The 14,656-nt window shown below is 46.6% G+C and overlaps 2 protein-coding genes across 3 annotated transcripts in view; one reads left to right on the top strand and one right to left on the bottom strand.

Annotated features, from left to right (window-relative positions):
* As3mt (arsenite methyltransferase) overlaps positions 1-14,656 on the bottom strand; it is a 200,719-nt gene that overhangs the window by 179,589 nt on the left and 6,474 nt on the right. The gene's annotated exons all lie outside the window — the stretch shown is intronic.
* Positions 78-14,656, top strand: part of Arl3 (ARF like GTPase 3) — a 54,317-nt gene continuing 39,738 nt past the window's right edge. Inside the window, exon 1 of one of the 2 annotated variants that reach the window (XM_042264781.2) lies at positions 78-232. In XM_042264781.2, coding sequence (XP_042120715.2) covers positions 230-232 — 3 coding nt within the window. In that variant the 5' untranslated portion in view covers positions 78-229. The remainder of the gene's footprint in view (positions 233-14,656) is intronic. The other variant, XM_006983337.4, reaches the window with a different exon arrangement.

Here is a 14,656-nt window from a genome sequence, read left to right as displayed (position 1 = left end):
CCAGCCTTCCGCCACTCCCAAGACCGCCTGCGCAGTGGGCGGGCGCTTTGGTGCGCTTGCGCACTTTGGGTAAAGAGGAGCAGAACCCCGCCCCATCCCGCTGCTCCGCTCCTCCGCTGCGTGCCAGGGACGTCAGGGGCGGCGCCGCAGCAGTTACCCCTGGTAACGGGGGAGGCAGAAGGAGGAGGAGGCGGAGGCGGAGGAGGAGGAGGAGGGACTCGGCTTGAGGATGGTGAGTGTGGGGGCCCCCTGGTCCCTCTGGAGCTGGCCAGTCACCCCCCTCTCCTGTCCCCAGGCCCAGGGCGGGGCGCTGCGCTTAAAGCCAAGGGGGACGTGGGATGGCGCTCGCCTTGCTCTCTAGGGTTCTAGATCGGTTTCGGGAATGAAGGGGGAACCCCAAAGGTGGGCCCTGGAGGGAGGCCTAGGCCTGGGGAGGAAGGAGGGATTTGCGGTGGGTCAGAGGCTTGGGGAAGTGACTTGCGGAGTGCTTGGCTGGCGGGGGAGAAGCCTGGGCTCCATCATCATTCTGGGTACTGGGATGAGGGCGGCTCCGGGGAGCTGCAGAGATCAGGCCAGGCACACAGGCTTAGATCTTCCTGCGGAGTCGACCTCTCGGCTCCTCGGGACTGTGGAGTCCGTCTGAAACCCAGCCAGAAGTGGGAGAGGCGCGGTGCTGCGGTCTTTGAGATCACCCTGGCGGCACCAGGGAGATGTAACCTAGCTTTCCTGGATGCTCGCGTCTCTGAGTGAGGTGTGCCGGGAGTAAGTCCCCGGACAAAAAGCGGTACCGCTGGGAATGGATGCCTGATTTCACGTCTCTGTGGTGGGTACGCGCCTGCAGTCCCAACTTAATTCGCCGAAAGTTCTGCAAGGTCTAATGGTTGTTGATGAGCGATTTTTCTTCCCATATTTATTCCATGTTGATAGAAGCAAATTAGCCTCCCGTGTCGTAGCATTTCCTTCAAACTTGTTGCAGCGCCCTTTTGCATGTGGCCACAGGAAAGGTTTTCGTTCCAGTTAGGCCCCTCAAACTAAAAAGAATGAGAAACTATAGACTGAGCATCAGTTTGAAGCAAGCCTTTTCTCCATTAGCCGTAATTAAGGCTTTTCCAAATTGTAAGTTACAGTATGTGACAGATTTAACCGGCGATGCTCAGTTCCTTGTTGATATTTTAAATTATTATTTTATGTAATGTGTATGGGTGTTTAGCCTGCATATGTTTTTGTACCACGTGTGTGCCTGGTGCCTGCAGAAGCCAGAACAGGGCTTTGGTTGCCTGGAATTGGAGTTATAGATGGCTGTGAGCCACCACGTGGATGCTGGGACGTCAACACTGTTCCTCAGGAAGAACGTCAGTACTGCTGAGCATCTATCCAGCCCTCCTTGTTGATTTGTATGTGGTAAATGGAGAGTAAAACTAATATTTAGGAGAAATGAATATTTTAGAGCTAGTCGAGGAGAACTAGATTTTAAGGCATTTAGAGCAGGTTGGTTGGTTGGCTTACTGACTGGTATGAACCAGTTACCGTTGCTTTCCCCCTACCCCTCAGTATTTTTGTGAAAATCTTGAACTACTTCTGTTGACTTAAGAAGAAAAAGCTAGGATATAGCTCAGTTGATCGAGGTTTGCTTAGCAGGCATGAAGCCCTGCGTAAAACAGAATGTGATTGTACCTGCCTATCTCAGCACTCCAGAGATGGAAGCAGAAGGATCAGAAGTTCAAGGGCTACATGGTGATTTCTAGGCCAGCTAGGGATACCGACACCTGGTCTCAAAAAAAGAAAAAAATAGATGTCCAGGAGGAGAATTACGCATCTACTTTTGGTCAGTTTTGTTTGTTTGTTTTGTTTTTTTGAGACTGGGTTTCTTTGTGTATATAGCTTTGACTGTCCTAGAACTAGCTCTGTAGACCAGGCTGGCCTCAAACTCATGGTCAAATTATTGAACAGTGAATTTTAACCAAAAATAAATAAATAAATTTTGTTGTCAGATTGTTAAGTAGAATTATTTAATCTAAGGTTGTCAATCACAGTTCACACTTGTTACAGTTACAGTTATTTCTAACCTCAGGCTAAACAGATTTTAACAAGTGTTTTCTTTCTATTATTTATAAATGAGCTGTCCATTTAAAGGCTAAGTTTATCTTAACAAATGAGTACAGATATAAATATTTACGTAGAAAACAAATGGATTTGAGAAAGTGGCCACGGCGGCTCACACTTACAACCTCAGCCCTCAGGAGGCAGAAGGAAGAGGATCAAGAATTCAAGGCTAGCCTGGGCTACATGAGACTGTCTCATAATAAACAGGTTATTTTAAAATTAATGAAAATAGGGCTGGAGAGATGGCTCAGAGGTTAAGAACACTGCCTGTTCTTCCAGTGTTCTTCCAGAGGTCCTGAGTTCAATTCCCAGCACCCATATGGTGGCTCCCAACCATCTGTAATGAGATCTGGCTCCCTCTTCTGGCCTGCAGGGATACATGCAAACAGAACACTGTATACATAATAAATAAATAAATCTTTAAAAAATAATAATAAAATAAAATTAATGAAAATAATTAGAACTGCAATTAAAAAGGCATGCCAGGCTGGGTGTGATGGGTCATGCATGTAATTCCAGTACTCTAGATGCTCAGTTAAGAGGATCACCATGAGTTAAGAGGCCATCCTGGGCTACAGTTAGTTCCAGGTCAGCCTCAGCTAGAGAGAGACCTTGCCCCAGTTGCCATCCTTTAAAGAAAGAGTCACAAGCCAAACCAAGAGCAAATGAGACGTGTTCTGAATAAGAAACAGGAGAGTTGTCTAACTTTCTTCAGGTTATCAATTGAGTGGGCTGTATGATTTCATGACTGTTTAATTATTATTTAATTAATATATTAATAATTATAGGTCATAATAAGTGAACCACTGGTCATGTTTCTAGGTGCAAATTGGCACTATATGTAAGTGTATAACAAATTGGCCATGCGAGTATAACATTGTTAGATACCACTAAAGTAGTCAATACTCAAAATTAAATTTTAAAAAATTTATGTGTCTTAGTGTTTTGTTTGGTTTGGTTTGGTTTTTTTTGTTTGTTGTTTTGTTTTGTTTCTTTTCGAGACAGGGTTTCTTTGTGTAGCTTTGCGCCTTTCCTAGAACTTGCTTTGTAGACCAGGCTTGGCCTCGAACTCACAGAGATCCACCTGGCTCTGCCTCCCGAGTGCTGGGATTAAAGGCTGCACCACCACCACCACCACCCAGCATGTCTTAGTGTTTTGCCTGAGAGCATGTATGTTCACTCTGGGCATGCCTGGTACCCAAGGAGATCAGAAGAGGATGTTGGATCCCCTGGAGCTACAGTCAGTTGTGAGCCACTGTGTTGGTGTTGAGAACCGAACCCAGTCTTCTATAAGAGCAACAAGTGCTTTTTTATTATTTATTTTATTTTCTATGTGTGAATATTTTGCCTGCATGTGTATATATGTACTGCATGAGTTTGTGATGCCTTCAGAAATCAGAAAAAGGCTTCAGATCCTTTGGAACTGGAGTTATAGATGGTTGTGAGCTGCCCTGTGGATGCTGGGAGTGAAACCCAGGTCCTCTGCAGAAGCAACAAGTGCTCTTAACCACTGAGCTATTTCTCCAGCTCCAAAACATATTTAAAACTTTTTATTGGAGTTATTCATTTTATTTGGTGTGTATTTTGCCTGCATGCATGTATGTGTACCATGTATTTTTGCTAACCTCAGAGGTCAGAAGAGAGCGTCGGATCCCCTAGCCCTGGAGTTATGGCTGTGAATGACCATAGGTGCTAGGAGCTGAACCCAGGTCCTCTGCAGGGGTAACAAGTGCTCTTAACTACTGAGCCATCTCTCTAGCCCCAAACAGATTTTTTAAAAGTAAACAATAAGAAACTAGGATTGTGGGATGTGGTGACACACACCTTTAGTCCCAGCACTTGAGAGGCAGAAGCAGGTGGTTATCTGAACTAGAGGCCAACCTGGTCTACATAGTGAGTTTCAGGCTTGCCGGGGCTATATTGTAAGACCCCTCCATCTGGAAAAAAGAAAAAGAAAGGAAGAAGAAAGAAACTAGGACAAATTAGTTGAGATTATCTGATTTTACAAATCCATTTTTTTTTCTTCAAAAATGTAAGTTATTCTTAGAACTGGAAGTAGAACACTGAGTTTAAACGGTCAATGTCATGGTTAAATGTGTCTCATATAGTATCCCACGAGTCCTGTGGTTAACCGTACAATTGAAAAGTGAGCTGTGCTGGGCATAATGTCACACCCCTTTAATCCCAACACTTGGGAGGCAGGCAGATCTCTATGAGTTCGAGGCCAGCCTGGTTTGCATAGTGAAACCCTGTCTCAAAAAAAAAAAAAAAAAAAAAAAAGAAGAAAGAAAGAAAGAAAGAAAGAAAGAAAGAAGGAAGGAAGGAAGGAAGGAAGGAAGGAAGGAAGGAAGGAAGGAAGGAAAAGAAAAGAAAGTGAGCGTTTAAAATTTCAGCTGTGACCAATTTTTTTCTCTCTTTATAAATTTGGGTGACTGAAACAAAAAACATTCTGAGCTTCCCTGAACATTTAGGGTCAGTTGTTTTACCCTGGTCTTAGAATCACATTCTTTTAGATTTATTTTATATGTATAAGTGTTTTTGCATGCCAGAAGAGGGTGTTGGAGTCCCTGGAACTAGCATTATGAATGTTCTAAGTCACCATCTGTCTGCTGGGAATGGACCCCAGGTCCTCTACAAGAAAGAGCAACAGAGGCTGGAGAGATGGCTCAGGGGTTAAGAGCATTGGCTGCTCTTCCGGAGGACCTGGGTTCAATTCCCAGCAACCAGGTGGTGGTTCACAATCATCTATAATGAGATCTGGTGCCCTCTTCTGGCCTCCAGACAGAACAGTGTATACATAATCAATCAATCAATCAATCAATCAATCCAAAAAAAAAAAAAAAAAAAAAAAAAGAGCAACCAGTGCTCTAAACTGCAGAGCTGTCTCTCCAGCCCCTCACTGGAGGATTCTAGGCAAGTGCTCTACCATTCTTGATAAGATACAAGATGATGGTAATTTGGCACATACTAATCACTGTTATTTACCATGAACTCAATTCAGTAATTATTTATGGTCTACTTCCTACTTATGTGTAATTATTATACACGTACGACTTTTTTTGTTTGTTTGTTTTTTGTTTTTTTTTCGAGACAGGGTTTCTCTGTGTAGCTTTGCGCCTTTCCTGGAACTCGCTTTGGAGACCAGGCTGGCCTGGAACTCACAGAGATCCGCCTGGCTCTGCCTCCTGAGTGCTGGGATTAAAGGCGTGCGCCACCACGGCCCGGCTACACGTACAACTTTTGATGAGTGTTGCCATATTTATGTTTTGGGGTCAGAAATAGTAAGTGAAAAAAACACAGTTTTTAAAAAGGAGCTGGAGAGGGCTCAGCAGGTAGGTGGTGCACTGCGCACGTGCAGGCAAAACAGTCACACACATAAATTGAACAAATAAAAGCCCGGTGGTGGTGCATCCCTTTATTCCAGAACTTGAGAGGCAGAGGCAAGTGGATTTCTTGAGTTCGAGGCCAGCCTGGTCTACAGAGCAAGTTCCAGAACAGCCAGAGCTACACAGAGAAACCCTGTCTCCAAAACCCAATAATAATAATGATAAGAAAAAGGAAATGGAAAAAGAAAAGAAAATGAGCTGGAGAGACAGCTCAATAGTTAAAGAGAGCTCACCATTCTCTCAGAGGATCCAGGTTCAGTTCCCAGAACCCAGCCACCCAACAGCAGCACACAGACATACCACAGCACACAGACACACCACAGCACACACAGACACACCACAGCACACACAGACACACCACAGCACACACAGACACACCACAGCACACACAGACACACCACAGCACACAGACACACCACAGCACACAGACACACCACAGCACACACAGACACACCACAGCACACAGACACACCACAGCACACACAGACACACCACAGCACACAGACACACCACAGCACACACAGACACACCACAGCACACAGACACACCACAGTACACACAGACACACCACAGCACACAGACACACCACAGACACAGACACACCACAGCACACACAGACACACCACAGCACACACAGACACACCACAGCACACAGACACACCACAGACACAGACACACCACAGCAGTACACACAGACACACCACAGCACACAGACACACCACAGCACACACAGACACACCACAGCACACAGACACACCACAGTACACAGACACACCACAGCACACACAGACACACCACAGCACACACAGACACACCACAGCACACAGACACACCACAGCACACACAGACATACCACAGCAGTACACACAGACACACCACAGTACACACAGACACACCACAGTACACACAGACATACCACACACACAGACACACCACAGCACACACAGACATACCACAGCAGTACACACAGACACACCACAGTACACACAGACACACCACAGTACACACAGACATACCACACACACAGACACACCACAGCACACACAGACATACCACAGCAGTACACACAGACACACCACAGTACACACAGACACACCACAGTACACACAGACATACCACACACACAGACACACCACAGCACACACAGACACACCACAGTACACAGACACACCACAGTACACACAGACACACCACAGCACACAGACACACCACAGCACACACAGACACACCACAGTACACAGACACACCACAGTACACACAGACACACCACACACACAGACACACCACAGCACACACAGACACACCACAGTACACAGACACACCACAGTACACACAGACACACCACAGCACACAGACACACCACAGCACACACAGACACACCACAGCAGCACAGACACACCACAGCACACACAGACACACCACAGCACACAGACACACCACAGCACACACAGACATACCACAGCAGTACACACAGACACACCACAGTACACACAGACACACCACAGTACACACAGACATACCACAGTACACACAGACACACCACAGCACACACAGACACACCACAGCACACACACAGACACACCACAGCACACAGACACACCACAGCACACACAGACACACCACAGCAGTACACACAGACACACCACAGCAGTACACACAGACACACCACAGCACACAGACACACCACAGTACACACAGACACACCACAGCACACACAGACACACCACAGCACACACAGACACACCACAGCAGCACAGACACACCACAGCACACAGACACACCACAGCACACACAGACATACCACAGCAGTACACACAGACACACCACAGTACACACAGACACACCACAGCACACACAGACATACCACAGCAGTACACACAGACACACCACAGTACACACAGACACACCACAGTACACACAGACATACCACAGTACACACAGACACACCACAGCACACACAGACACACCACAGCACACACACAGACACACCACAGCACACAGACACACCACAGCACACACAGACACACCACAGCAGTACACACAGACACACCACAGCAGTACACACAGACACACCACAGCACACACAGACACACCACAGCACACACAGACACACCACAGCACACACAGACACACCACAGCACACAGACACACCACAGACACAGACACACCACAGCACACACAGACACACCACAGCACACACAGACACACCACAGCAGCACAGACACACCACAGACACAGACACACCACAGCACACACAGACACATCACAGCACACACAGACACACCACAGCACACAGACACACCACAGACACAGACACACCACAGCACACACAGACACACCACAGCACACAGACACACCACAGCACACAGACACACCACAGCACACACAGACACACCACAGCACACAGACACACCACAGACACAGACACACCACAGTACACACAGACACACCACAGCACACAGACACACCACAGCACACAGACACACCACAGCACACACAGACATACCACAGCAGTACACACAGACACACCACAGCACACAGACACACCACAGCACACAGACACACCACAGCACACAGACACACCACAGCACACACAGACACACCACAGCACACACAGACATACCACACACACAGACACACCACAGCACACACAGACATACCACAGCAGTACACACAGACACACCACAGTACACACAGACACACCACAGTACACACAGACATACCACACACACAGACACACCACAGCACACACAGACACACCACAGTACACAGACACACCACAGTACACACAGACACACCACAGCACACAGACACACCACAGCACACACAGACACACCACAGTACACAGACACACCACAGTACACACAGACACACCACAGCAGTACACACAGACACACCACAGCAGTACACACAGACACACCACAGCACACACAGACACACCACAGCACACACACAGACACACCACAGCACACACAGACACACCACAGTACACAGACACACCACAGCACACACAGACACACCACAGCACACAGACACACCACAGCACACAGACACACCACAGTACACACAGACACACCACAGCACACACAGACACACCACAGCACACACACCACAGCACACACACAGACACACCACAGCACACACAGACACACCACAGCACACAGACACACCACAGCACACACAGACACACCACAGCAGCACAGACACACCACAGCACACACAGACACACCACAGCACACAGACACACCACAGCACACACAGACATACCACAGCAGTACACACAGACACACCACAGTACACACAGACACACCACAGTACACACAGACATACCACAGTACACACAGACACACCACAGCACACACAGACACACCACAGCACACACACAGACACACCACAGCACACAGACACACCACAGCACACACAGACACACCACAGCAGTACACACAGACACACCACAGCAGTACACACAGACACACCACAGCACACAGACACACCACAGTACACACAGACACACCACAGCACACACAGACACACCACAGCACACACAGACACACCACAGCAGCACAGACACACCACAGCACACAGACACACCACAGCACACACAGACATACCACAGCAGTACACACAGACACACCACAGTACACACAGACACACCACAGCACACACAGACATACCACAGCACACACAGACACACCACAGCACACAGACACACCACAGACACAGACACACCACAGCACACACAGACACACCACAGCACACACAGACACACCACAGCACACACAGACACACCACAGCACACACAGACACACCACAGCACACACAGACACACCACAGCAGCACAGACACACCACAGACACAGACACACCACAGCACACACAGACACACCACAGCACACACAGACACACCACAGCACACACAGACACACCACAGCACACAGACACACCACAGACACAGACACACCACAGCACACACAGACACACCACAGCACACAGACACACCACAGCACACAGACACACCACAGCACACACACACACCACAGTACACACAGACACACCACAGCACACACAGACACACCACAGCACACAGACACACCACAGACACAGACACACCACAGTACACACAGACACACCACAGCACACAGACACACCACAGCACACAGACACACCACAGCACACACAGACATACCACAGCAGTACACACAGACACACCACAGCACACAGACACACCACAGCACACAGACACACCACAGCACACACAGACACACCACAGCACACAGACACACCACAGCACACACAGACACACCACAGCACACACAGACACACCACAGCACACACAGACACACCACAGCACACACAGACACACCACAGCACACACAGACACACCACAGCAGCACACAGACATACCACAGCACACAGACACACAGCACACACAGACACACCACAGCACACACAGACACACCACAGCACACAGACACCTCTAACTCTAGTTCCAAGGGTACGGACACCCTCTTCTGACCTCTGCAGCTTCATGCACACATGTGGTGCCCATCCATATACTCAGGCTTACAAACATACACATAAGATAAATGTTTTTCTTTTATTTTTCTTTATTAAGAAATTTTCTACTCCACATACCACCCACAGATCCCCCCTTCCTCTCCTCCCAAAATGTTTTTCTTTAAAGAGAGAAAATACACTCATGGCCACTCTGGTGGACCATTCCTGTAATGTTAGCTCTGTGAAGCTTGATAAGGAAAGACTGAGTTTAACTTCAGCCTAGACAAGTGAGTCCTTTCCTAAAATAAAAAAGTTTTGAGAAGGATGGGAACATACTTCACTGGTAGTGTTCTCGCCTAGGATGTTCAAGGTTCAATCTCTAGTGTTTGATTTTTGGTGTGTTTGTTTGTTTGTTTGTTTGTGTGTTTGTTTTCTTCAAGACAGGGTTTCTCTGTGTAGCCTTAGCTGTCCTGGAACTCACTTTGTAACTAGACTGGCTTCTAACTCACAGAGATCCACCTGACTCTGCCTGCTGAGTGCTGGGATTAAAGGCGTGTGCCATCACTATCTGGCTGTTTCTTTTTTTGTTTTTGTTTTTGTTTTGATTAATTAATTTGTTTTGGGGAATAGGGTCTCTACATAGCCATGGCTGTCCTGGAACTCACTATGTAGACCAGGCTAGCTTCAAACTCACAAAGATCCCCTCTGCCTCCTGAGTGCTGGGGTTATTACAGGTGAGCACACCAAGCCCAGCTAGTCCCTAGTGTATGCACACATAATCCCCACCACACACACACACACACACACACACACACACACACACACACACACACACACACACACGACTGGCAGTGTTTATCCCAAGCTCTATACATTTAAAAACAAATTTTTCAACCATTATTTTGAGTGGCTTCTGTGTGCCTTGCCCTACAACATCACCTTGTTTAATGATCTTAGTGTTTCTCATCAGATTGATCACTGTGCTCATTTTCCACATGAAATCCTGGGGAGGGTTTCTGTCACGGGGCCGCTGAGTCCAGTCTGAAGTTAGAGGCAGCCCCCTTTTCATCAGGCCTCTGCTGCGAGGGGCTGACTCCTGAGGAGGAGCAATCTTTGTCTCTGTTTAGTAGAAAGATGATGAGAAAGAAAACAGGTGTGAATGCTGATGAGATGGCTCAGTAGGTAAAGGGGCTAGCCTCAGACCGCTGTTGGATCCCGGGACCCATATAGTGGAAGGAGTGCACTCATTCACACTACCTTTCTGCTGACTTGCACAAGCACTTTGTACTAAGCACATACCCATGCACACACATGAAATAAGTAAACAAATACAGTTTTAAAAAATAATTGCAAAAAAGAAGACAGAATTTGAGGTTCTCCCTTTCACATCAATAGGATCCTGTTAAGAGGTGAAATGAAGTGGAAATCTGTCCAGTTAAGCCAGTTAGGCAGTGCATGTGCTAGACAGCTTTGTACTTAAACTTTAGCTGTTCCTCGCGGCTAAACATGTTTTCCATAGTTCAGCACATTCCTCTAACGCCTCTCCCCCACTTTGGTTTCTTTGAATGACCTAGTTTGTGTCTTTTGGGGTCAGAGCACCATGCCTTTGCCATGAGTTGAGTTTAAACAGATTTTGAGGCAGATAAATTTCTGTGGTCCAAGCCAGGTGTGGTGGTGTACACCTTTAATTCCAGCATTGGAAGGCAGAAGCAGGCCAGCCTGGGCTACAGAGTAAGTTCCAGGACACCCAGGGTTACATGAGAGATCTATCTTAAAAAAACAAACAAACAAATAAATAAACTATATAGTCCATAACACCTCTTCGTGATCTGGTTGTAGAAAAGTTTGTTTAAATGTTTTGTGCCTGAGTCAGAGTGCTTCTGCCCCCCTCCCCCGCTCCCCCACCGAGTACAGAAAACTTACTTGTACATGCCCAAGCTGGCCACATATGCATACAGTTGACTGGAGTTCTTGTTTCTCACTACCTGCATTCAGTGTCCTAGGAGTATAAATCCTACCTAGAGCTCATTCTCTTGCTCACTTTTCTGCTTGGAGAACATTATAGGTGTTAATGGCAGTTGAATGAATGGTTGTTTGGATCCAAATTACACTGTAAAAATGAATTTCATTGTCTTTATGCAGTAGAACCCATCCTCATCATAAATTAACTTTTAATGAATGCATCTTTTCATTTGACACTTAAAGCCTGGCATGGAGACGTACAAGTACAGGGTGGAGTTACTCAGCTCTCTTTCATCTAGCCTCTTAAATCCTCTTACTTTGTACCTTTCGGGAGAACCCTGCTGGCTATAAATATCCTCTTCCCTATTTATCAAGCCCCGTAATCCTGTGATCCCGTCCTCGATGCTTGGGCTGATACAGTGCACTGCTGCTCTAGCCCTTGTATTCCCGGGTCCAGCTTGAGAGCCGTTTACCGTTTTACTGGAAGGAAGAAAATATTAGATGAACTTTCTCTTTCTGTGTCATTTCCTTTCTGGGTGAGGCATCTGACGCTACTGGAAGATTATACATTAGAAATTCAAAGTATGTGGGGCTGGAGAGATGGCCCAATGGTTAAAAGTATTAACTGCTCTTCCAGAGGACCCGAGTTCAACTCCCAGCACCCACACGGCAGCTCACAACTGATTGTAACTCCAGTTCCAGGGGGCCTGACACCCATGGCAAAACACCAAGGCACGTAAAATAAAAATAAATTAATTAAAAAAACTCACAAAAAAAAAACAGTATATATTCTGTACCATTAGGTTAGGGAAAAGTGCCTATAGTTAGAAAGACTTGTTTCTTCTCTGTGTCGTACTCCTTTAAGGAACAGAATTAGGAGAGCCAGGGCCAGGTGTGGTGGTGCACACTTTTAATCCCAGCACCCAGGAGGCAGAGGCAGGATCCCTGTCGAGGTCAACCTGATCAACCAGGGCTACATAGTGAACCCCCTCTCAAAACAAAACAAAGAAAGGATGCACTAGGGATGAAGTTTGCGGTAGCATGCCCAACTAACATGTGCAAAGCCCTGGTCCAGCCTCTCACGGGAAGAGGAGAGTGCTTTCATTTCAGTGGGATGCTGCCACAAAGAATCCATGTTCTTTGCTTAGTTGTCCAGTTTCAGATGTTAGGAGTAGGTAAGGAAAACTTGGTCTCCAGGCAACAGTATAGGTATCTAGTGATTTCTTCCATGTTTAAGATTTAGTTATTGCAGCCAGGTGGTGGTGGTGGTGGCGCATACCTTTAAACTCAGCACTCAGGAGGCAGAGCCAGGCGGATCTCTGTGAGTTCAAGGCCAGCCCGGGCTACAGAGTGAGTTCCAGGAAAGGTGCAAAACTACACAGAGAAACCCTGTCTCCAAAACAAAACAAAACGAAAGAGATTTAGTTTTTGCTTTTCTAACTATGTGGGTTTGTATATGCCCCCATGTGGGTATATGCATGGGTACAAGTGCCCTAGGAGGCCAGAGGCATCAGATCCTGCTGGAGCTAGGGTTATGAGCAGTTTGAAGCCAACCCACACTGGTGCAAGACTTGAACCTGGGTCCTCTGCAAGAGCGGTATACTCTCTTAGCTCTGACCCACCTCTGGCCTTACTCAATGGTTTCTCAGTGAAGAGGCAGCTGCTGAAAAACTGAAAATGCTCGTTTTATACTTTGTAAATAATAATGTGTTTTCTATAAAAAGATAACAGGTTTCTTCCTTGACAATTTCTGCAGTAGGGGTAATGCATGAAAGTTTTACTTGTGGCATTTAATGTGTTAATTTGATAAATTCCCATTTTTGAGTGTATGTTCGGAGCTAATGAGACCCTTCCTGTATCCAGACAGGGACTCAGGATGAATAATTCAATGTTTTCCCTTGTTCTTCTTGGTCCTTTTATATCCCAGGCCAGAAGGATCTGAAGGGTGGGTTATAAATGAATGATTTCAGTATAGCTAATAAAAAAATAGAGAAACAGCTTTGTTTAGATGTTGATTATGAATGCCTTGTCCAGTGTCCCAACCTCTCTGCTGTCTGGTTTCTCTGAGACAACTGATCTGTACTCTGCAACTCTCCTGGTCAGGTTCTTACAACAGTTAATGAGGGTCGAGTGTTTTGAGCCAATAGTTACCCGGGAGACTCTCATACACACGGCTTGAGGAGGGGCTGGAGTCAAGGTAACCAGGGCTAAGTGAGATGAAGATAGAAGCAAGAATACGCCCTTCCTTAAATAACATCACAGATTAAAAATAAATAAATAAATAACATCACAGATACTACTTGTCTTTTGTTAGTTCCAAATTGATACAGCTTTTGTCCTAAACCTTGAGAATAACCTTTGTCTGTCTTAGACTAAATCTTCCTTTTTACTGTTGAAAAAATGGAGGCATAGAGAAGTTAATGTGGGCCTCAGCGGTCAGCCCAGGGGCCACAAGGGAACAGAGCCTGGGGTGGGGGGTGTTGCTGATCTGCCTGAATATTTCCAGGTCATTGTCCAAACATATAGCTGCTGAGAAGTATTTCACAGAAATACTATTGGATCTTTATCAACAAACTGGCTTGGATCCTTGCCTGGTGCAGTGGAAATAGCAAACACAGTCATTTTATGTAATTCTAAATTCTAAGACTCAGCTTGAAGGGACTTCTACTCTGGCTAGGAGATTAGATTATATCCCCTTAAAACTGCCAT

Source organism: Peromyscus maniculatus, chromosome 1 (assembly GCF_049852395.1).
Source record: "Peromyscus maniculatus bairdii isolate BWxNUB_F1_BW_parent chromosome 1, HU_Pman_BW_mat_3.1, whole genome shotgun sequence".
NCBI classification, from domain to species: Eukaryota; Metazoa; Chordata; class Mammalia; order Rodentia; family Cricetidae; genus Peromyscus; species Peromyscus maniculatus.
Note: the sequence above shows the minus strand (reverse complement) of the source record. Positions and strands in the feature narration are given on the sequence as shown.